General features: G+C 36.9%; 1 protein-coding gene across 1 annotated transcript; it reads left to right on the forward strand.

Moving 5' to 3' along the window:
- The first annotated feature begins 8,409 nt into the window (after positions 1–8,409).
- CLEC12A (C-type lectin domain family 12 member A) lies at positions 8,410–18,633 on the forward strand. Its single transcript, XM_055336796.1, has 6 exons — positions 8,410–8,616; positions 13,036–13,128; positions 13,406–13,594; positions 14,537–14,688; positions 16,230–16,333; positions 18,369–18,633. Exons 1-6 carry the CDS (start codon positions 8,526–8,528, stop codon positions 18,541–18,543), a joined length of 804 nt encoding a protein of 267 aa, XP_055192771.1. The 5' UTR covers positions 8,410–8,525; the 3' UTR covers positions 18,544–18,633.
- Positions 18,634–24,914: the final 6,281 nt, after the last annotated feature.

Genomic DNA, 24,914 nt, shown 5'->3' on the forward strand with positions numbered 1-24,914 from the left:
AATGAACTTTCATGAACTGTTGGTGGGAATGTAAATTGGTGTAACTACTATGGAAAACAGTTTGGAAGATCCTCAAAAAATTAAAAATAGAAATATACAATCCAGTAATTCCACTGTTGGGTATTTATGCAAAGAATGAAAATACTAATTTGAAAAGTTATGTGCACAGCTATGTTCACTGCAGTTTTATTTATAATAGCCAAGATATGGAAGCAACTTAAATGTCCATTGATAGATGAATGGATAATGAAGATATAGCATATACACAATAGAAAATTACTTAGCCATAAAAATGATGAAATCTTGCCATTCGTGACATGAATGGACCTAGAAGGTATTATTCTGAATGAAAGAAGTAAGAATGACCAAGATAAATACCATATGATTTCACTTATATGTGGAATCTAAAACAAAAACAGACTCATAAATATAAATAATAAACTGAGGTTCCAGGGTAGAGGGGGATGGAGAATACTAATGGTGAAGTTTACAAACTTCTACTTGTAAAACCAATAAGTCACAGGGATGAAAAGTAAAGCATAGGGAATATGGTCAGTAATATTAAAATAACTTGGTATGGTGACACATGGTAATTACTGTGGTGAGCATTGGGTAATGCGTAGAATTGTCAAATCACTATGTTGTATACCTGAAACTAGTATAATATGTATATCAACTATACTTCAATACATTTTTTTAAATTAAAAAAACTGGAGTACTTTAAACAGGCTTGCTTATTGCTGTGTAATATGGAGCCAGTATCTTTTCTATACTTTCTTAAACTTTCATACTTCTAAGTTTGAATGGGCTTTCAACATTTTATTTTTTGCATTTGGAATGTCATGAAATATCTCTGAGAATCCCTTTTATATAAAATTTTTATGGATATAATTTCTCTGGGACATCTCCATCTTTTTCATCACAACCATGTCCCTTGTTTTTGTAGATTATTGCTTTCAAAATTCCTCTGACTACATATCTACAATCTGTCCAAAAGTAGAAGTAACATGTTCATGACAATCTATTTCTTTCTACTTGTCTTCTATTTTCTATTTGACTTTGACTTTCAGCATTACTGCTTTTTGTTGCTTTGCTGCATTTTCATAATTGTTGACTAGCTAGTTCCCCCTTTTGCCTAAATTTTGTAAAATATCAAATAATTTATCACTGTGAGGTGAAGAGGTAACATAAGTTTATATTTAAAGACAGATGCACACTAATCAATCATTGACAGACTTACAAGGACATGACATGACTGGTCATTGTTCACAATGCGTATCTGTTTCACACATCGTGACTTGTAGGCTGAAAAACTAGCAGTGAAGCTTTTACTTTATACAATTAGAGTAAATACACTGTAAATATAAATATGCATAAGTATACTGTAAAACTAAAATTTGAGACATGTAGTTGGTGTCATTTAATTAAATCAGGGCATATGAAATTTGTGCAATCAGACCATAAAAAGTAATACACATTCACCCCTAATACATACATTCTTTTGCAAAGGTACATATAAAAATAAAAATATATACACATATATACATAAAAATACATCATGTACATATATACTTTACACATATATTATGGACTGTGTACTTACAAAATTCATATGTTGAAACCCTACCTTCCTAATCTGATGGTATTAGGAAATGAAATTTTTGATAGGCAATTGGATTTATTTTTTTAATATTTTATTTATTTATTCATGAGAGGCATACAGAGACACAGGCGGAAGGAGAAGCAGGCTCCATGCAGGGAGCACAATGCAGGATTTGATCCTGGAACTCTGGGATCATGGCCTGAGCCAAAGGCAGACACTCAACAGCTGAGCCATCCACACATCCCGGTAATTGGATTTAGATGAGATGGGGGGAGGAGCTTCCATAATGGAGTGTACGTGTGTATCTCCCTCCCATGCTTATTTTTGTCTACTCAATCTGATGATTAGGGCATTAAGGATTTATTACTACAATGTAGACCCCATGCTAAATATTAGTGGGACTGTAAAATGGTGCAAATGCTATGGAAAACAGTATGGTAGTCCTTCAAAAATTAATCATTGCATTACTGCATGATCCAGTAATTCTATTCCTGGGTATATATTCTCAAAGAATTAAAAACAGGATTTTTAAGAGATATTTGCAAACCTCATGTACATAACAGCACTATTCACAATAGCCAAAAGGTGAAAGTATCCCAAGGATCTGTTGATGAGTGAATTAATAAAATGTGACTTACACATACAGTGGAATATTCTTCATCTTTAAATAGGCAGAAAATTCTGACAACATGGATGAGTCTTGAGGACATAATGCTAAGTTAAAGAAGCCAGTAATGAAAAAACAAACACTTTATGACTCCACTTATATGAGGGTACTAGACTAGTCAAATTCAAATTCATCCTACAGCAGTAGGATGATACCCAGGTACGGGGGTGGGGGTAGGGGTGGGGGAGTTGTTTCTCAAGGAGTATAAAGTTTCAGTTTTGCAACATGAAAAGAGCTTTTGAGACTGGTTGCTCAACAATGTAACTGTACTTAACACTACTAAACTGTACGCTTCAAAATGGTTAAGATGGGAAATTTTATATTCTGTATATTTAGCCACAGTTTTTTAAGAAGGATATCCAATAGGACTCTAGGCGATGAAACCCTAATAAGTAAGAATCTATAGAACTCCCAAAATGAGGAGTAAGAGAAATATCTTCCAGGTCAAGAGAAAAATCTCTGAGGGGAAGTAAGAAGCAGTTAAATAAGATTTCTGAAAAACCTACAAAATCACTCAGTAAGGAAGCCATCAGCACACAGCTGTGCTTCATTTTTTCAGTTTTCTCTCCCCCATGTGGGGTCAGAAAAAGCAGCACATCACATTTTCTGTGGGCTATCAAGTCTGGAATAGTACAGATGAGGAGGGTAATGGTTTTAAATTGAGGTTTAAGTTTAAATGAAGAGTTTGAGTTTTGAGATTATGCTGGACATAATAATTTCTGAAATGAGACTATTCCTATAGAAAAGAATCACAAAAGCTGTGAGACTGACCCCAAACTCTCCAGATGTGGGGAATGAAAAGATTCAGAGAGTTTAAGGGAAAGAAGGAAGTTATTTGTGTACATATAGAGCTGCCGTCCTTACAAAACGCCTCTTTCCCCATCCTCTGATCCCTGCCTGCGGTTCTTCTCATCTTCATAAATATTGTGGGTTAACAGTTCTTCCTTGACAATAAACTTGAGGATTAGTTCCAGCTAAGTGGGAGGGGAGGGAGACAGAACCGTAAGAAATATCCCAATTATACAAATTACTTTTTAAATAAATACAGTGTTTTCCAGGAATCCCATGGCTGGGCTTTTCTTCTACTTATGTCATTAACTGATATTTAAGAAAGGGTTTTTCAGATTTTTCATAATGTACCATATCTTAAAATTTTCCCCTCATTTTGTTCATGTTTCTAGTATTCAATTTTGAAATGAGTTACTTTAGAAGGAGTATTTAAATGTTGTAGATATAAAACAGAAAATCTAAAACAACTATATTATTAATAGCAATATTTGTGAAATGTAGAATCCAACTGCTTTGAAGCGTGACAACTAAGAATATGGTGGTGCAGCAGGTGCTGGAGTGAGACTGGTAAAGAGAATGTTGCCAGGCAAAAAGCCTAGTTGGTAATGATCTAAATATGGTCTGGGCTTGAGTTTCTTGCCTGGCAACATTTTCTTGGCCAATCTCACCTTCAGCAACCTCTGCACTGGGCTTGTGGAGTGCCCGTACCCCACCACATCACCAACCTTGAGAAATAAATAAAGGTAGAGATGTTCAGTACTAGATAAAGCATTCCAGTGTATAAATACACGTGCTTCAGTCTTGTACTATTTTACTTCACTTGCTGTGACAGCCTGGATTTAGAAGTTTGTGCCATGAGCTTTCTTTTCCTAACAAACGACCTGGAAGACATATCAGTGGCTATGCACTTGCTTCATTCACTCAGCTTTCTGTGACTTATGAAGGCCAGAGTCTAAAGTATTAGCAGCAAGCCATTCCGTAAACACAATGAATTTCCTGACGCCTTTCAGTCTCCTGGAAAATATTAACTAGGCACCTAAATACTTGATAAATATGAAGAAAAAACATGAAATGAAGTAATGTAGGGGTCAACTGATATGTGTGCAGAGGGGTAGGGAGAACATATGTCGGGGTGGGTGGTCAGGATAAACCTTCCTTCTCACTGAAAAGTTTTTGCAGCATATATATATATATATATATATATATATATATATATATATATATATATATATTTGTTCCTGTTTTTCTAGCCAACCCCCCCTTAGGTTTATGTATAGGGTGACCAACCAGATTTAGCAAATTAAAATATAGAATTCCCAGTCAAATTTGAATTTCAGATCAACAACAAATATTGCAAATGCAACAAATGAAAATGTTTCATGAGGCATACTTACTTTGAAAAAAAAAACTTTTAATCAGAGTTTCAGAATTAACTAGAGGTATTGCATTTTATCCGACATCCCTACTTAGGTCTTTTCTTATCTTTTAAGTTGATAAGAGCTCCAGGGGCTTGGTTTGGGGTTTTTCCTCAGTCCTCTGCTTTTGCCTATCAGAGAGCCCTTAGGGACAGAGGGTAGGAGAGGACTATGCAGCAAAGGAAAGATGGATTGCTACCCTTTCAAGGGCAGAAAGGACTCGTGAATGGGAAAATGGGAAAAGACAACATAGGACCCGAAGAATTGAGTGCAGGCTGTTTATTTGAAGGGTAACAGAAACAGTGAAGAAACATGGAGATGTGAAACAGGATGTGTGTCAAGCAAGTACCCACTGTGAATAACCGGAGTTCCATTTAGCAAAGCACGTCTGATAGCCAGTGTAAATACTATCAAGATACTTTTCAGATTTTTTCCTCAGGAATATAAAAACGTTTCTGTTTCATTTCCAACTTAATGAATCCACTAGTGGCCTGAGAGGAAGAATTTTATTCCATAGGGAGGCATTTCCAGGTGGGACTTCATGTCTTTTGTACAGTGACTACTGTTCATCTCTCCAATCCTTCATCATTCTCAAACATTCAGCATTGGGTGAGGTCTGTAAAGTGCCTGCAAGTGGATGTGTTGCATGCTGTGTCTGCAGCAATTAGGGGTTCTATCTCTCATATAAACCCACACTCTGCCTTTAGCAACTGGTTAAAAGCTTTACCCTATTTTTTTTATAATAGTTTACATGAGTTGCTTTTTTACCCCAAGTAGGCAAGCCCTGTCTCTTTCCTTAAGTGTTTGTTAGCTTAGTTGGCTGCCCCATGACCTCAGACCTCTGAGGAGTTTAAGAGAAGTTATGAATTTGCAGATTATCCAGGTTTATTCTGTTGTAAAAGCAGGAGTGACATACTTTCTCATTTTCTACATGCTGAAGGTAATGGAGTCTCTCCCTGCAGTGGCTGTTGTCCCAGTGATTCAGCCTTATGGCCTTCATAGGTTGAAGTGTTCGCTCAACTGCAATGGAATAAATATCAGCCACACTTTAGAATCAAGACAAGAATGAGATGAGAAGATGAACTCATCCAATATTGATTTGCTTCAGGTTTAGTCCCTGTAAGTCTCCAAAGTAACTAGCTACAGGAGAGCACTTAAGACATTCAATTTGGAGGGTGTTCCTGAGTGAGGACTCACATGAGGGTTCTGACACAGCTTACTGTTACAGACATAAGGGGTGGGCTGGTGGTTTCTGTGGTGAAAATACCCAGGCAGCAGCATAGGGAAGAAGCAAGATTTCCCTGTGTTATAACATCATGACCAAAATTCTTAAAATATAGCCCTTCATAAAGCCAGCAAAGAAGCTGCTCATTCCCTAGCCATGTGCCTAAAACTAAAATGCCTGTGTGGCATTAGAATTTCTTACCTGGAGGGGAGACTGGGTCGCTCAGTTGGTTAAGTGTCTGACTTTTGCTCAGGTCATGATCTCAGGGTCCTAAGACGGAGCCCCACCTGGAGCTGGCCTCAAGCCCTCAGTCTGGCTCCCTGCTCAGTGGGGAGTCTGCTTGGGGTTCTCTCTCTCCCTCTGCTTGTTCTCCTTCTCTCTCTCTCTCAAATAAATAAATAAAATCTTTTAAAAAATTCTCCTACCTAGAGTTTGATACTCAAACTCCCAATTTCTGTGCGTTACTCCATAGTGTGAAGGCTGAGAGGGAAGTTTAGTAACTTATTCCTTCCGCATCTATGATACTGTCCCTCACACATGTTTCAGAAAAACTGGTATAGATGTATTGTCTGACCATTAGCTTTTGTACATATGCTCAGGGGGGTTTATATGATAAGCAGCTGGGACATCTTTAGTTCTGGACATAGAACTGTGGCTACTATCACATTAAGTCTCCTACAACAAAATCAGTATAAATGTTGAACAAAATAAAAAAAAATAAAGAACCCAACAAGACAAAACTTGAGAGATTCCAACTGATTGAGATTTACTGCTTCTATTGTACCTGCCTGCCAGGAAAACAGAAAAACAAAACAAAAACAACCTTTTTATTGAAAGATATCATTCATAATCTTAACTGTTTTTACATACAATGTCTGGCATTTGATAGAAAATTACAGGGGGATGTCAAATTATGGTAAAGAAGATGCTGGAATAAGATAAGGGAAATATGAACATGGTATGAAAAGAAAGCTATGATTCTAGTTTAGATCACATGTTCTGTTAAATGTAGAGAGACTATATTTAGTGATGGCTTTTTGTAACTGTGTTTTTCCACTTTCCTTCTACCCCAACTTGCTACTTTATATGAAGTGCATATGTGCTAGTTACTATTATAGGTTCTGTGATGGTGAATGTTATGTGCCAATTTGACTGCACTAAGGTGCCCAAATAGCTGATAGAACATTATTTCTGGGTGTGTCTGTGAGAGTATGTCCTAAGGATATTAGCATTTGAATCAGTAGACTCGGTAAAGAAACTTGTCCTCACCAATCTAGATGATCTAATTTATAAAGGGCCTGCTTAGAACAAAAGAGAGAGAGATCGAAAGAGAGACAATGGCAAATTCTCCCTTTCTTTCTCTCTGCTTGAGCTGAAATATCCATGTTCACCTACACTTGGACATTGGAGCTGTTGGTTCTCAGGCTTTGACTCAGAGACTTCTATCATTGGCCTCCCCATCCTCTACTCCCCTGCAACCTTCAATCTTCAGGTCTTAGGACTCAGACAATGACACCATCAGATCTCCTGGTTCTTCAATTTTCAAATGACAGATCCTGGGACTTCTTGGCCTCCATAATCATGCAAGCCAATTCTCATAATAATAATGATGATAATGATAACAATAATGATAATATATATATTCCCTATATTTATTCCTTTAAGTCTATGCACATCTTACAAATTGGCCCTTTATTTCATCCTTTTCAAACTCCTCTTTTAATGCATATACTTGTTTTTTCTCTTTTGATCCTAACTGTGGATATTTTTTTTGAACCTAATATGTCACTATCACTGTGGTCTTTCAACTCAATTATGTGACTGAAAATATAAGATTTACTAATAAGAATTAGGAAGGAACTTACTCAAAAACAATCATTCCCAAGCCCCCACCTCCATTTTGTACATTTGACCAGTAAATGAATGGACCCCTGCCTCCTAAGAATGCTGAGTTGACTCTATAAGATCCTGACTTTGCAGGACTCTGGAGCCATATTTGTTTCCCCCTTTTGGTATACTTTAGCTGGGAGCTGGCTAAAAAAAGATTGAGGCAGTCTGCAGAGTGACAGTAAGACTAATCTCAGCTTTCCTGGACTACAGAGAAATTCCTAGGGCCTTTGGTTTATACATTTTGGCCATCAGTTATGCATGGTGTGGTTCCTGGTCCCCAGGCTCCTTTAGTATATTTCTTGTTACTAGAAAAACTAGGTGTTCCCTAACTCCTCTTAGACTAATTTATCCCTAAGTAAGAGAGTTAAAAAGTACAGTTTGTCCTCTGCCTCTGCCTGGGAGTGCTCTGGGTATATGAAGTCTCCCAGCAAAAGCAAATCATCTCTGTTACAACCTTTGCCATGACACATACAAAACATCTGCACCGGGCCATTGCTGTAGAATCATTGAGTGTTTGAGGACTGTGTTCTTCTGTTCTTTCTCTGCTTGAAGGTTTTTCTCCAATAAATTCTATGTTATATCTGCACATGTCTCTAGTGATCTGTGCCCCCTTACATGGCACTAGTAATATCCAAGACAATTTTTAAAACTATTTCTGTAGTTGGCAGATATAGAGAAATGAGAAAAAGGAACAGGTATAAGAGGAAGAACGACTTTCACTCTTGCAACTATGTCTGAGGCCTCTGATAGGCTGTAGCTCCTTTGTATACACACAGGATTGGGACAGTGAAAAGAGAAGTTAAAGCTTATAAACTTAAGCTTTGGTTTATAAACAGAAGTTTAAAATCATAATTATTGTTTAACATTCAACTTTGTTGGTTCACCTTCATCTTTTTTTTTTTAATAGTTTGTTGGGCTATCTTTTCATAGCCATCAATGTCTGAAGAAGTTACTTATGCAGATCTAAAATTTCAGGACTCCAGTAAAGGGGAAAATATCCACGAGTTTGACACAGTTGGGACAAAAGGTAAGATTTTGAGCTTTGGATGTGTTGTAGGTTGAGCTTCCCATTTTTACCAAAATTACTAATGCACAAAATAATTATAAAGGGTTGATTTTTTTTTTTTACTAAAGGTGCTAATTAAAAAAAATAAAGGTGCTAATTAGTGCATTGAATACTCAACCTTTTACAATGTTTCTATGCTGTAATGCCATACTCAAGATAATTAGGATAGGATAATGGCTTGATTTTATTGGATTATGAAACATTTTTTCCCCTGTAAAACAAGGGGGAAAGTCATGGTTTTGTAAGTGCTTCTTTTTTATAAGAAAATGCTACTCACAAATATAATGGTAAAACTGGCTCTCATCTTTCTTCCTATGTGATAGGCACTATCCTATCCTCATTAGGTAGAAATGAGCATCTCTGTTTTACAGGAAAGCAACAGTGGCTTCAGGGAGTACATGGGGTGCTTGAGTGTCACATGCATGTCTGTGGATTGGGAAAGACTCTCTATTGACCCATCAGAATTATGGAGGAGAGGTTTTGGAAACTATTGGATGTCCATTGGACATTTAAGTCCATCATTTGACCTTTTGAAGTCTGTGTTCTCATCTATAAAATGGAGATAACAAGGCATATTTAATTATGAGCTTGCAGCCATAATTTAGTGAATACATGTGCCATTTTGAAAAGGCTAACATGTTTAATGATTATTTCATGAGGTTTAAATTAAAGATAGATAAAGATGAGAAATATACTCACAAAATGTTTTTTTATCGGCCAGAATTTCACTGCTCATTTTTTATTTATTCATTTAGTCCCATTATATATTTCCCTAATATTTAAAATTGGCCACACTTTTCAGTTCTGGGGACCACAAATCAAAATGAGGGAATCTCAAGAAGAATGACAATAATAAATAAGTTTGAGAATATTTTTCTGAAAGGAATATTAGAAGGAATTAAAGTTCTGTTACTTTTAAGCTGCTCCAGTTTGATCACTACCATCAAACAAATCAAATTTTATTCATAAAAAGATACTAAGTGATCCTTTGTAGCCATGTATGACTAAGTGGAAGAATCTGAACTTAAAACTAAACAGTGAGGAATTTTATTTCAACATTAAACTATAACTAGAGATAAAAGAGTGAGACGGTAGTATTCAGACCTATAAATTGGAATTTTGTGAATGAGCATGTTACTACACTGTTAGACATATTATTCATTTATTTATTGCTATTTTTTAAAGGAGTTTTTAAAGATTTTATCTATTTATTCATGAGAGACATAGAGAGAGAGGCAGAAGCAGGCTCCTTGAAGAGAGCCTGATGCAGGACTCGATCCCGGACCCAGGGATCATGCCCTGAGCTGAAGGCAGTTGCTGAACAGCTGAGCCATCCAGGTGTCCAGACATGTTATTCATTTACTTACATAAATCAGATTATATCACTTCTCCTTAGCTTGCTGTTAGGTCTATTCATGCTTTGAATAATTAGAAAATTCTAAATAACTCAGGGAATATTATAGTTGAATGGGAATATAGCTCTTTTTAATAAATCTTTAATTAATTCAGTTTCCCTAGGTATGAGATATATTTTGAACTAAATTTGCTTATCTTAAGTATGGTATTTAAGAAGTGACTGCTTTGGTTAAACTGTTGAGAAGAACTTAATAGCATGATAATTTATTTTAAAGTGATTCTTGCAGTCATATAATGGGATTAATATTTCCAAAATCTGACTTATTACTTAGAAATGCAAAAAATAATGTTTATTGGAGGTTACAAAATACTTAGATACATACATGCACCATAATTCCCATATGTTGAGCCTAGATATAGGGGAAAGAAGAAAGAGAAAGAAAGAAAGAAAGAAAGAAAGAAAGAAAGAAAGAAAGAAGAAAGAAAGAAAGAAAGAAAGAAAAGAAAGAAAAGAGAAAGAAGAAAGAAAGAAAGAAGAAAGGAAAGAAAGAAAGAAAGAAAGAAAGAAAGAAAGAAGAAAGAAAGAAAGAAAAAGGAAGAAAGAAAGAGGGAGGGAAGGAAGAAGGGAGGAAGAAGAAAAGTAAAAAAAAGAAAAGAAAGAAATGAAGTATATGTGTGTGAAACAGAGATGAGAGACAAAAAGAGAGACAGAGAGACCTCTAAAAATGTCATTTGATTTTCTACCAAGTCAAGTATATATTACCCCCCAATTTCTCCTATTTCTTTTGGAGTTTAAGTTAAATGAAAAGACACATAGAGGCCTGAAGAAAGAAAAGAGACAAAGAAATATTGGAAGATATAACATTCAAAACCACATTGTACCCCAAAGTTTTGTATTTAAAATTTTTTTCCTCTAAAACTGTTTCCTTTCCCCAATCATCCTCATTTCACTAGATATAAATATAAATTCATATTTAATACAATCACCAGGTGTTTGCTATAGGCCATCAATGTTCTAACTGTATTACCAATATTAAATCACTTAATCTCTGATATTTTATGGCATTCTATTTTAGCATGCAAAAACTAAGATACAGAGATGCAAATGATTTGTCCAATATCTGACATGATAAGCAGTAGATCCAGCATTCAAGCTCAGACATATTAGCCCCAGGAATAATTTTGCTTTTTTTTAAAAAATCACTATGCTATACTTCCTATAAGTGTGCATACTTATTATCCACCCCCTTATCAAGTAAAAGATCTCTCATAAACATTTCATAAATTTGTATTATAGATTCTAACTTCAAAATGTATTTTTAATCAATTCATGGGTGGTCACATTATCTAATCTTAGTAAAACAAACTACTATTCTCTCTCACATGGCATGCTACTGTAGTTTTCTTGCTATTTTCCCCGCTTCCAACATTGCTACTCTATAATTAATTCATTGTCCATATAAAGTAAAATCTTAAAAAAAAAACCTCAATTATTTTCCTGTCTTCATTAAAGCCTTCCATTGGTTTTCCAAAAGAAGTCCAATCCCCTCTGGTTTAACAAAGCCTGTAGGTGATCTGTCTCCTGCATTTTTTACCTCCTCGAACATCATTTCTTGCCTTGGCCACAGTTTTTTAGCCATTGAATTTTTTTTCTATTTTTCAAATAGGTAAGGATCTTTCCCAGATTAGGTTTCCTTAACTAGATACTCTTGCTGCTTATAATGTTCTTCCCACTGATTTTGCAGGCACATTCCCATTGGCCATAAGATCAAAACTACATGCTCTCCATAATATAACTGTCTTAAAGCTGTGTATACCATAGCACAATGTGAGATCCCTATAATCTATTTATCATCCATCTATCTAATCTATCTATCATTTATCATCTCTATTATCTATCTATTTATTTTCTCTCACAATTATAATGTATCTTCATGAGAGCAGGAACTTATATGTCTTGCTCACTTCTGTATTGTGAGCACCCAGAATAATGTGTAGTATATAGAAGATATTGAACCCATAACTTTAGTCTAATTGTATACATAAATAAATGAGAATATACTTCTTACAAAAGATAGTACTTGAAGCCACACTTCTAACCTTCAATAAGACCTTGACTATCTAGTTCTTTCACCATTAACTATTGCTAGAAGTCATTTTACATTTCACTTTCAATTCTTTCTATATTTCACAATATTATTACATCAGCAACTAAGAGATGTAGGATAAAGACCAGAGGTATAATAAGGTTATCACATTATTCTTGAATTATATTTTTGAAACATCTAGTATTCACATACGCAAATGATGATAATTTAAATCAGGTGGTGATTTAATAATGATTAATTTATAATATAAAGTTTACGATTCCTCCTTTTTTTTTTTAAAGGGGAATGATCTGTTTTGGGGCTTTAGTGTTTGGCAAAAAAAGAAATACCAACAGAAGTTTGTTGCTAAAACTATGAAGAAATCCTGATAAGAAAATGAAGTCAATCTGGCCTAAGATCTGGCTGTTGGGAGGACACATGGAGATATTACAAAAGACACTCTATCATCTATGTTTCCCAGAAAATTCTCAGCACTGGGGAGAAGGACATACATAATTGAAATTATTTGCTTTGTCATTCACAACTGTCCACTCACAGAAGGAATACTCTGAATGACCTATTAGCTCCCAGCTACCCATTTTCCCCAGATTTGTATATTGTATCCAGATTGATTGGTTTTCTCAATTCTCTTTTTAAAGCCCATTTTTTCCTCTTTGTTTCTTGAATCAGCCTACCAATTAACAGCTTCTCCATTGAGAATCACTTTTGCATGCAAAAACATGAATAAAATGTTTTTTATGTGTTCTCTAGAAATTTTAAAATGTCCTTGAGTTTCTAGCAAAACACATTTCTTTACCAGAGACATGTTAGGAAAGAAATAAAGGTAAAATGAATGAATGGATGGATGGATGAATGAATGATTTGAATAAAGATGTATACCATTTCCAGGCCTGTCTACTAATTTTGCTTTTCACAGCACCACCTGCTCCTTCCCATGGATGGTGTCAGAGAGTCTTGGCTCTTCTATGCCTTCTGCTGCTGATTGGACTAGGAGTCTTAGGAAGCATATGTATGTACTAACCTATGTTTTGATTGAAAGGGCTAACACCTAGAATTACATGAGTTTTACAAGATAGTTTATTTTTGAATTGAGGCTTAGAAATGATTATTGGTGATAAAACCCCAAAAGGTATTGATAACTAGATACTTAAACACGGTAGTCAGTTTCCCTCACTCCCATGAAGGGACTACTTCCCTAGACCTTTAATTTTGTAATATTAGTTCAGCAGCAAGGATGATGGGTTGTTGAAGGTTTTTTTTATCATTTATTTTTTTTTAATCTGGAGTTTACACAACTTTGAAGATAGAAATGGGAAAATTGAATAAACTACAAAATTTCAAAGAAGAACTTCAGAGAAATGTTTCTCTACAACTAATGAGTAACATGAATAGTTCCAAGATGATCAGGAACCTATCTGTCACACTGCAAGTAACAGCCACCAAATTATGTCATGAGCTCTACAAAAGAGAACCAGGTAATCCTACATTCCTCTCTAAGCTATTTATTAGACAATGAACAAAACCTAGGAGTCACTTGAAAATCATTTCATCAATAGGTAACAGCTTTTCCCTAGGATGCCATTATTTGGAGAAAGGAATTAAATGTGATTGACAGAGGACTCACTGATATTTCCTTGCAGTAAGAAGAAAAACAGGAAAAGTAATAATACCTGTAGACCCCCAAATTATCAGAGGCTGAGAGTTAGTTAATAAAATATCAGACAGTATACAGTTTCTCTAATCTGACATTCACTACTGTTATTTGGGCACTGAGGTCAACAGAAGATAGGGAGGAGATCATAAGTCACCTCTTTATATCCTTTTTAAAGGATTTAAAGAGTCTTTTCTTCTTTATAGGTGATCTTATTCTTAAATTTCAGTCAATGTTTGATGAGAATCAATAGAAAAGAAAGAGTTAGGCTTTGCCTTTAGAGTTAGGAGGAATTGTTTTTTAAATATATCTAACAGTTTCTATAGCTATTATAACTAAAAATTGTTCTTGGTGCTCTTGAGAACTCCCCCAGATATTCAATGCCAGGCAGCAAGAAATGCTGTAGTTAGAGAAGGCAGGGCTGCTGTAAGATTTTTTTTTTTTTTGGTGGGGTTGATTCTTACTACACAATGTTTTTGTGATTAGCCTTTATTGCCATGTAGTATTATAAAAAATGAAAAAGAAACATAAGTTAATCAATCATTTTTCAGGACTCTTGAGGTAAGAAAATATGCTGGAATACAATGAACATTTAATTTGGAATGTGTTCTTTATGTTTTGGACTGAGGATGCATTTTCTTCATCTTTCATGTAAAAAAGAAGAAAGACAAGTAAATTTGGTTAATTTAACATAGAGAACAATGGGAATAATAAGAATAATGGAGATTATCAAGACAACCCAAATGAAACCATGTTCTTCTTCCAGAGCACAAATGTAAACCTTGTCCAAAGACATGGATGTGGCATGAGGACAGCTGCTATATACTAAAGAACAGTTATGAAACATGGCAAGAGAGTGTCATGTTCTGTTCTGCTCAAAATGCCAGCCTGTTGACAATTAAGAATAAAAGCGTATTGGTAAGGTCCCATGGATCTCTGTCTGTGAAGAAGGAAGCCACTTTTCCCATCATAGAATAGAGAGGAATGAGACATATTGGGGAAGATTTGCGCTAATCCAGACATGATTCTGGCTTAATTTAGTTAGAGTATGAAGTGGCTGAGACTTAGTACATTTATTACAGGGTAGGATAGCCAACGTGTCATCTAAAACCTTAGCTTAGGATGTTAACATCAGCAAAATCTCAGAGGCCAGACAGATGGGGAGATATGGAGTGCCCAGTCTTTGGGTCTGTGAACATTTCCAAAATGAAATGTTAGGATCAACTCTCAGAACATAATTTCTGAGAATTTATCTAAAAACAGCTGATCAGGAGATCATTCCTGAGGGTTACCAATTCTGTAAAATCTAGATAAGAGAAGAATCTCTGTTGCTACATTTTGTCTTTTTTTTTCCTAAGAGAAAAAGCTAGCATACACTAGAATAAGAGGATAGGATGGATAAAATATGTATGAAGAAGTAGAATTAAGATGGGATGTCAAAGGCAAGTGTTAAGCAGATATATTATACTGACTCCCTGGGTCCCAGGAAGAGTGAGTTCTCTGGAAGATTTATTTATGTACTTATGTATTTATTTTCTTTTTTCTAGTATCTAAATAGAATCCCCATATTTTACTTATTCTTCAGCACTTCTGATTTCTCAGATAGTATTCACATATTATTTAAGGAAAAAATTCATTTTCCCAAAAGTGTCAGCTTCCCTACTGTAACAATCTCTATCATCCTTTACAGCTGTGGGGGAAATCAAACCATAATATCATCCTCATCTAATCATTCTCAACTGATCCATCTTAGTTAGTCACTCAAAAAATGTCTGGAATATGAGGAAAAAAGAACTTTGGCTCTAAAATTCTGGACTGGATCTAAATTCTACTTTATAACCACTTCTCATTTGACTTGGATAGGTTTTTTTCTCCTACTTCTTCTGTTTCTATTAACTTGTGTTTATATTAATTAACCACATCTTTTGCTCCTGGACTAACTTCTACTGGATACGTGAATCTTGAAGTTTGTGACCTTCATTGACCTTAAGTTAAAGTAATGCATGGAATGGTAGATACTTTCCCTTGTGAAACAGTAACTGATAAATAACTGTCAGAAGAAATCTTACAGTAAGGAGCACTTTGTTTAGATTTTTTTAAAAGATTTTATTTATTTATTCATGAGACAGAGAGAGAGAGAGAGGCAGAGACACAGGCAGAGGGAAAAGCAGGCTTCATGCAGGGAGCCCAATGCGGGACTCGATCCTGGGACTCCAGGATCATGCCCTGGGCCGAAGGCAGGTACTAAACTGCTGAGCCACCCAGGGATCCCCTAGATTTTTTTTTTTCTAATGGCAGTACAATGTAAAAGAAAAGCAGTAGTGTAATGTCAAAAATGTTACTTTAAAACAGTAATTTGTAAGAAATTATGTTGTGAGGTAATGTACAGAAATGGGAGACAATTAGTATTTTTGTGGGAGGTAAACAATTATTTTTTTAAACATCTCTATTTCTTGTAGGAATTTATAAAATCCAAGAGGTTACGTAATTACTGGCTGGGATTATCTCCCAAGTATGACAGAGATGACCAGAAACTGGATGAAACGATTATCTCCTCCAACTGGTAAGTTTTTGTTCTTTTTCAATTTTTATAGTTAGTTTGAGTACAGTGTTTTCACCAGGAGCATTGTAGCTTAGAACTAAAAATAGCTTCAATTGAAATCGCACCCTCAAATAACTCTTTTCTCTTAACTCAGCCTTCTTTAAAGTGTGTAATAATGCAAAAAATTACCACAAATATTCTCATTATCTTGACAAGTCATTAAGGAATTTATTTTTTTAAGATTTATTTATGTATTCATGAGAGACACAAAGAGAGAAAGAGAGAGAGAGAAAGACATAGGCAGAGGGAGAAGCAGTTTCCCGGCAAGAAGCTGGATGTGAGACTCGATCCCAGACCCTGGGATCACACCCTTGTCCAAAGGCAGATGCTTAACCACTGAGCCACCCAGGTGTCCCTTGAAATGCCCATTTTTAATGAAAAATTTATAAATAGACTAGAACATTTCTAGTAAAGGGAACAAAATGAACATGGGCATGTTATATTGCATAGATGGTATGTAAAGAATAATTTGTTTTGTAATATATTAGGAAATCTGGTTATAAATATATCATTATGAATAGATTCATATGCTATATTTGTTCTACTTGAAATAGGAGGAGAGGGGACAGTCAAGGAGTACATAAAAATCATGCTGAAATTCCATTTGCATTTTATAAGCCTTTAAATTTGAGAAGCAGACAGGATCAGACTAAAGAAAGAAACCAGAGCCTCAACATGCCCATGAATTCATACTTATTTGTTCTTTGAGGGCACATTAAGCAGGAGTGAACACAGGGCAGTTGCGTTGGGGTCCAGCCACGCTAAATCTAAACCCTGAGATTCCTGGACACTCCCCACAGTGGGTGAGAAGCAAATACAAGTTTTTATTGTTATGTTTGCATTTTCCTTCAGACAAATAGTAGACCTGAGAATATGGGTCAGAAAGACAAGGCAGTTCTGTCTTTGGCAGTTTACAATGATGGGACAGAGCAGGGGACAATATATGTGTACAAATGGAGGACAGAAGAAAGTATATTTTAAAGATCTCATTTGGAGTAAAGGGACTAGAGATGAAGGCAGTGTGTGCATCAGAGGAGAGTACAGATGGAATCTTGTTTTGAAAAAATAGAATTTCCATGTGCTTATTTGTAATTATTGCTAATGGGGAGGTAATCTATAGTGGAATAGAAAACATCATATATTTCAAATTGTTAAGAAATAATACCTAAATAAAAAGTACATAATAATATATATGTATATATATAATACATTAGATAGGTATATAATATAGAGTTATATATGTGTAGGCAATGTATTTCCTTTTTTTTTTCTTAATGTATTTTGGGATGTGTTTCTCAAAAGGGGCTATGATCAATGACATCTGTATCATGTCACTTCAAATAGGAAATTTCGCTTTTGAAAAATTAATTGATAACCATTTTTATTAATGATCATTATTTATTGACCAAAGTATTTAATAAACTATATTTTTACCAAAGGATAATATTTTCAATTTACAAGTTTGCCTTCGATGCATAGTCCCTGCTCAGTAATCTTGTATTAGGAGCTCATAATTATTCAAGAACTTCAGAATAAAATCCCTGAAAAATGGTTAGAGGGAAATGTTACTTGGAGATGATGTTGAACTGAAGATATCATACGTTAATTCCTGACTTGGGTGATTATGAAAAATATTTGAAGAGACGGTGTTGAAGATTTACCAGAGAAGCCAGAGTGGGGGATTTAATAGAATTGTATTATTCTAAATCATATTAAGTATTGAGGAAGGGAGATGGTACATCTGGAAGTAAAGGACAGCAAGTAGTCCAGATGTAAAAAAAAATGGAAAAGGCAGATTAAGTAAGGCAGTGTTTGATACTGCATATTTGTTGATAAATATAAGTAACTTGGGCACTCTTGATATTCCAAATAATAATTAAAATGTATTTTAGATAATACAGACCCAGGAGCAATGATATATTGGTAAATCTTTTTTCCTATGGATGTGTTTCAAATGTTTGACTTGCCAAGTGTAATTCTTTATTTTCTCTTTCAGGTTTATAAGAAACACAAATGATGTAAATGATAGCATGTATTGTGGATATATGGACATAACACATGTTTACTATACAGAATGCACTACCAAACTGCGTATCATATGTAAGAAGCTGGCTGATCCAGTTAAGATTGAGAGCATGCTAATGAATGAAATAAGTGAAAAATATAGTTAGCATTTCACTATTATCCTGTCATTAGAGCAACTTTTGGGAGCATATACCTTGAGGACCATGCAAAGGGAATAAAGATGCTATGAGATTAAATCTTTGTGTGTCTCCTAATATACAGTTTTAAACTTTCTTCTTTCTTTCACCTCATTTGCTGTTTGAAAGGAACCCAAAGTCTTATCTTATCATCTAGATACAGGCTAGATACAGTTGAGCATAAATAGAGTGTGTTGTGTGAACATACAGAAAACTCAAACTCACTTTTCCTGCTTTTCCAGGAATAAACAAGGTGAATAGCAACCTTATATAACACCAGGGAAAATGAAATCTAGGAATATACAGAAAGGATATACATCATGACCAATTGGAATTTATTTTAGTAATTAATAAAGGTTGATTTACATTTTAGAAAAAAATAGAGACAAAAAAATCTGTTATTATTATAATAGATGTAGAAAAGCATTTTATAAAATTTAATACCTCATCTCTCAGAAAACTAGAAGCAGGTTTCCCTAATCTGATAAAGAACATTGACATTAGAGGGGAGGGGCAAGATGGCAGAAGAGCAGGGTCCCCAAATCACCTGTCCCCATCAAATTACCTAGATAACCTTCAAACCATCCTGAAAATCTACGCATTCGGCCTGAGATTTAAAGAGAGATCAGCTGGAATGCTACAGTGAGAAGAGTTCGCGCTTCTATCAAGGTAGGAAGAAGGGAAAAAAAGAAATAAAGAAACAAAAGGCCTCCGAGGGGGAGGGGCCCCGCGAGGAGCCGGGCTGAGGCCGGGGCGAGTGTCCCCAGGACAGGAGAGCCCCGTCCCGGAGGAGCAGGAGCTGCACCAACCTTCCCGGGCGGAAAGGGGCCCGCAGGGAGTTAGAGCAGGACCCGGGAGGGCGGGGATGCCCTCGGGCTCCCGGGGACACTAACAGACACCTGCGCCCCGGGGAGAGTGCGCCTCATCCCGCGGCTGAGCTCCCTAAAATACTGCAGCGTGCACAGCGGGACCCGGAGCAGCTCGGAGGGGCTCGGGTGGCGGCTCCGCGGAGGGGGCTGCGGGGCGGGAGTGCAAATCCAACAGCGCAGGCCCCGGAGCACAGGGCGCCGGGACACAGCCCAGGATCCGGCCTCCCCCCGGGACAGGCAGAGGCCGGGAGGGCCCAGGACAGCAAGGACGCTCCTGCCCCGAGCCGAGCACATCAGCGGCCCCGCCCCGGAGCCTCCAGGCCCTGCAGGCTGAGAGCTCTGTAGTTACTGCGGGGGCTGACTCCAGGGCTCCAGAGCTGGCCCCGCCACTGCGGTTGTTCCTCCTGGGGCCTCACGGGGTAAACAACCCCCACTGAGCCCTGCACCAGGCAGGGGCAGAGCAGCTCCCCCAAGTGCTAACATCTGAAAATCAGCACAGCAGGCCCCTCCCCCAGAAGACCAGCTGGACAGACCAGTTCCAGGGGAAGTCAAGGGACTTAAAGTCTACAGAATCAGAAGATACTCCCCCGTGGTTTCTTTCTTTCTTTCTTTCTTTCTTTCTTCTCTTTCTTTCTTTCTTTCTTCTTTCTTTCTTTCTTTCTTTTTTTTCTTTTTTTTTTTTTGGCTTTTTGATTTCTGTTTGCATCCCCCACCCCTTTTTTTTCCCTTTCTTTCTTTTTCTTTCTCTTTTTCTTCTCTTTTTATCTTTTTTTCTTCCTTTTTTCTTTTTTCTTTTTCTCTTTTCTTTCCTTCTTTCTCTCCTCTCTTTTTCTCCTTTTCCCAATACAACTTGTTTTTGGCCACTCTGCACTGAGCAAAATGACTAGAAGGAAAACCTCACCTCAAAGAAAAGAATCAGAAACAGTCCTCTCTCCCACAGAGTTACAAAATCTGGATTACAATTCAATGTCAGAAAGCTAATTCAGAAGCACTATTATACAGCTACTGGTGGCTCTAGAAAAAAGCATAAAGGACTCAAGAGACCTTATGACTGCAGAATTTAGATCTAATCAGGCAGAAATTAAAAATCAATTGAATGAGATGCAATCCAAACTACAAGTCCTAATGACCAGGGTTAAGGATGTGGAAGAACGAGTGAGTGACATAGAAGACAAGTTGATGGCAAAGAGGGAAACTGAGGAAAAAAGAGACAAACAAAAGACCACGAGGATAGATTAAGGGACATAAACAACAGCCTGAGGAAGAAAAACCTACGTTTAATTGGGGTTCCCGAGGGCACTGAAAGGGCCAGAGGGCCAGAATATGTATTTGAACAAATCATGGCTGAAAACTTTCCTAACCTGCAAAGGGAAACAGGCATTCAGATCCAGGAAATAGAGAGATTCCCCCCTAAAATCAATAAAAACCGTTCAACACCTCGGCATCTAATAGTGAAGCTTGCAAATTCCAAAGATAAAGAGAAGATCCTTAAAGCAGCAAGAGGCAAGAAATCCCTGACATTTATGGGGAGGAATATTAGGATAACAGCAGGCCTCTCCACAGAGACCTGGCAGGCCAGAAAGGGCTGGCAGGATATATTCAGGGTCCTAAATGAGAAGAACATGCAACCAAGAATACTTTTTATCCAGCAAGGCTCTCATTCAAAATGGAAGGAGAGATAAAGAGCTTTCAAGACAGGCAGGAACTGAAAGAATATGTAACCTCCAAACCAGCTCTGCAAGAAATTTTAAGGGGGACTCTTAAAATTCCCCTTTAAGAAGAAGTTCAGTGGAACAATCCACAAAAACAAGGACTGAATAGATATCATGATGACACTAAACTCATATCTTTCAATAGTAACTCTGAACGTGAACGGGCTTAATGACCCCATCAAAAGTTGCAGGGTGTCAGACTGGATAAAAAAGCAGGACCCATCTATTTGCTGTCTACAAGACACTCATTTTAGACAGAAGGACACCTACAGCCTGAAAATAAAATGTTGGAGACCCATTTACCATTCAAATGGTCCTCAAAAGAAAGCAGGGTTAGCCATCCTTATATGAGATAAACTAAAATTTACCCCGAAGACTGTAGTGAGAGATGAAGAGGGACACTATATCATACTTAAAGGATCTATCCAACAAGAGGACTTAACAATCCTCAATATATATGCCCCAAATGTGGGAGCTCCCAAATATTTAAATAAATTAATAACCAAAGTGAAGAAATACTTAGACAATAATACACTTATACTTGGTGACTTCAATCTAGCTCTTTCTATATTAGATAGGTCTTCTAAGCACAACATATCTAAAGAAACGAGAGCTTTAAATGATACACTGGACCAGATGGATTTCACAGATATCTACAGAACTTTACATCCAAACTCAACTCAATACACATTCTTCTCAAGTGCACATGGAACTTTCCCCAGAATAGGCCACATACGGGGTCACAAATCGGGTCTGAACCGATACCAAAAGATTGGGATCCTCACCTGCATATTCTCAGACCATAACGCCTTGAAATTAGAACTAAATCACAACAAGAAGTTTGGAAGGACCTCAAACACGTGGAGGTTAAGGACCATCCTGCTAAAAGATGAAAGGGTCAACCAGGAAATTAAGGAAGAATTTAAAAGATTCATGGAAACTAATGGGAATGAAGATACAACCGTTCAAAATCTTTGGGATGCAAATAAAGCAGTCCTAAGGGGGAAATACATCGCAATACAAGCATCCATTCAAAAACTGGAAAGAACTCAAATACAAAAGCTAACCTTACACATAAAGGAGCTAGAGAAGAAGCAGCAAATCGACCCGATGCCCAGCAGAAGAAGAAAGTTAATAAAGATTCGAGCAGAATTCAACGAAATCGAGACCAGAAGAACTGTGGAACAGATCAACAAAACCAGGAGTTGGTTCTTTGAAAGAATTAATAAGATAGATAAACCATTAGCCAGCCTTATTAAAAAGAAGAGAGAGAAGACTCAAATTAGTAAAATCATGAATGAGAGAGATCACTACCAACACTAAGGAAATACAAACTATTTTAAAAACATATTATGAACAACTATACGCCAATAAATTAGGCAATCTAGAAGAAACGGACGCATTCCTGGAAAGCCACAAACTACTAAAACTGGAACAGGAAGAAATAGAAAACCTGAACAGGCCAATAACCAGGGAGGAAATTGAAGCAGTCATCAAAAACCTCCCAAGACACAAGAGTCCAGGGCCAGATGGCTTCCCAGGGGAATTCTATCAAACGTTTAAAGAAGAAACCATACCTATTCTACTAAAGCTGTTTGGAAAGATAGAAAGAGATGGAGTACTTCTAAACTCGTTCTATGAGGCCAGCATCACCTTAATTCCAAAACCAGACAAAGACCCCACCAAAAAGGAGAATTACAGACCAATATCCCTGATGAACATGGATGCAAAAATTCTCAACAAGATACTAGCCAATAGGATCCTACTACACATTTAGAAAATTATTCACCATGACCAAGTAGGATTTATCCCCAGGACACAAGGCTGGTTCAACACTCGTAAAAGAATCAATGTGATTCATCATATCAGCGAGAGAAAAACCAAGAACCATATGATCCTCTCATTAGATGCAGAGAAGGCATTTGACAAAATACAGCATCCATTCCTGATCAAAACTCTTCAGAGTGTAGGGATAGAGGGAACATTCCCCGACATCTTAAAAGCCATACGAAAAGCCCACAGCAAATATCATTCTCAATGGGGAAGCACTGGGAGCCTTTCCCCTAAGATCAGGAACAAGACAGGGATGTCCACTCTCACCACTGCTATTCAACACAGTATTGGAAGACCTAGCCTCAGCAATCAGACAACAAAAAGACATTAAAGGCATTCAAATTGGCAAAGAAGAAGTCAAACTCTCCCTCTTCACCGATGACATGATACTCTACATAGAAAACCCAAAAGCCTCCACCCCAAGATTGCTAGAACTCATACAGCAATTTGGTAGCGTGGCAGGATACAAAATCAATGCCCAGAAATCAATGGCATTTCTATACACTAACAATGAGACTGAAGAAAGAGAAATTAAGGAGTCAATCCCATTTACAGTTGCACCCAAAAGCATAAGATACCTAGGAATAAACCTAACCAAAGAGGTAAAGGATCTATACCCTAAAAACTATAGAACACTTCTGAAAGAAATTGAGGACGACACAAAGAGATGGAAAAATATTCCATGCTCATGGATTGGCAGAATTAATATTGTGAAAATGTCAATGTTACCCAGGGCAATTTACACATTCAATGCAATCCCTATCAAAATACCATGGACTTTCTTCAGAGAGTTGGAACAAATTATTTTAAGATTTGTGTGGAATCAGAAAAGACCCCAAATAGCCAGGGGGAATTTTAAAAAAGAAAACCATAGCTGGGGGCATCACAATGCCAGATTTCAGGTTGTACTACAAAGCTGTGGTCATCATGACAGTGTGGTACTGGCACAAAAACAGACACATAGATCAATGGAACAGAATAGAGAATCCAGAAGTGGACCCTGAACTTTATGGTCAACTAATATTTGACAAAGGAGGAAAGACTATGCACTGAAAGAAAGACAGTCTCTTCAATAAATGGTGCTGGGAAAATTGGACATCCACATGCAGAAGAATGAAACTAGACCACTCTCTTTCACCATAAACAAAGATAAACTCAAAATGGATGAAAGATCTAAATGTGAGACAAGATTCCATCAAAATCCTAGAGGAGAACACAGGCAAGACCCTTTTTGAACTAGGCCACAGTAACTTCTTGCAAGATACATCCCACAAAGGCAAAAGAAACAAAAGCAAAAATGAACTATTGGGACTTCATCAAGATAAGAAGTTTTTGCACAGCAAAGGATACAGTCAACAATACTACAAGACAACCTGCAGAATGGGAGAAGAGATTTGCAAATGACGTATCAGATAAAGGGCTAGTTTCCAAGATCTATAAAGAACTTATTAAAGTCAACACCAAAGAAACAAACAATCCAATCATGAAATGGGCAAAAGACATGAAGAGAAATCTCACAGAGGAAGACATAGACATGGCCAACAGGCACATGAGAAAATGGTCTGCATCACTTGCCATCAGGGAAATACAAATCAAAACCACAATGAGATACCACCTCACACCAGTGAGAATGGGGAAAATTAACAAGGCAGGAAACCACAAATGTTGGAGAGGATGCGGAGAAAGGGGAACCCTCTTACACTGTTGGTGGGAATGTGAACTGGTGCAGCCACTCTGGAAAACTGTGTGGAGGTTCCTCAAAGAGTTAAAAATAGACCTGTCCTACGACTCAGCAATTGCACTGTTGGGGATTTACCCCAAAGACACAGATGCAATTAAACGCCGGGACACCTGCACCCCAATGTTTATAGCAGCAGTGTCCACAATAGCCAAACTGTGGAAGGAGCCTCGGTGTCCATCGAAAGAT

Source organism: Nyctereutes procyonoides, unplaced genomic scaffold (assembly GCF_905146905.1).
Source record: "Nyctereutes procyonoides isolate TBG_1078 unplaced genomic scaffold, NYPRO_anot_genome, whole genome shotgun sequence".
Lineage (NCBI taxonomy): Eukaryota > Metazoa > Chordata > Mammalia > Carnivora > Canidae > Nyctereutes > Nyctereutes procyonoides.

Bases quoted from the DNA above. Each gene is read 5' to 3' on its own strand.
- CLEC12A (XM_055336796.1), top strand. From the start codon at position 8,526: ATGTCTGAAGAAGTTACTTATGCAGATCTAAAATTTCAGGACTCCAGT. The intron at 8,617-13,035 runs GTAAGATTTTGA...TGCTTTTCACAG, and splicing joins TGACACAGTTGGGACAAAAG to CACCACCTGCTCCTTCCCAT. The intron at 13,595-14,536 runs GTAATCCTACAT...TTCTTCTTCCAG, and splicing joins GCTCTACAAAAGAGAACCAG to AGCACAAATGTAAACCTTGT.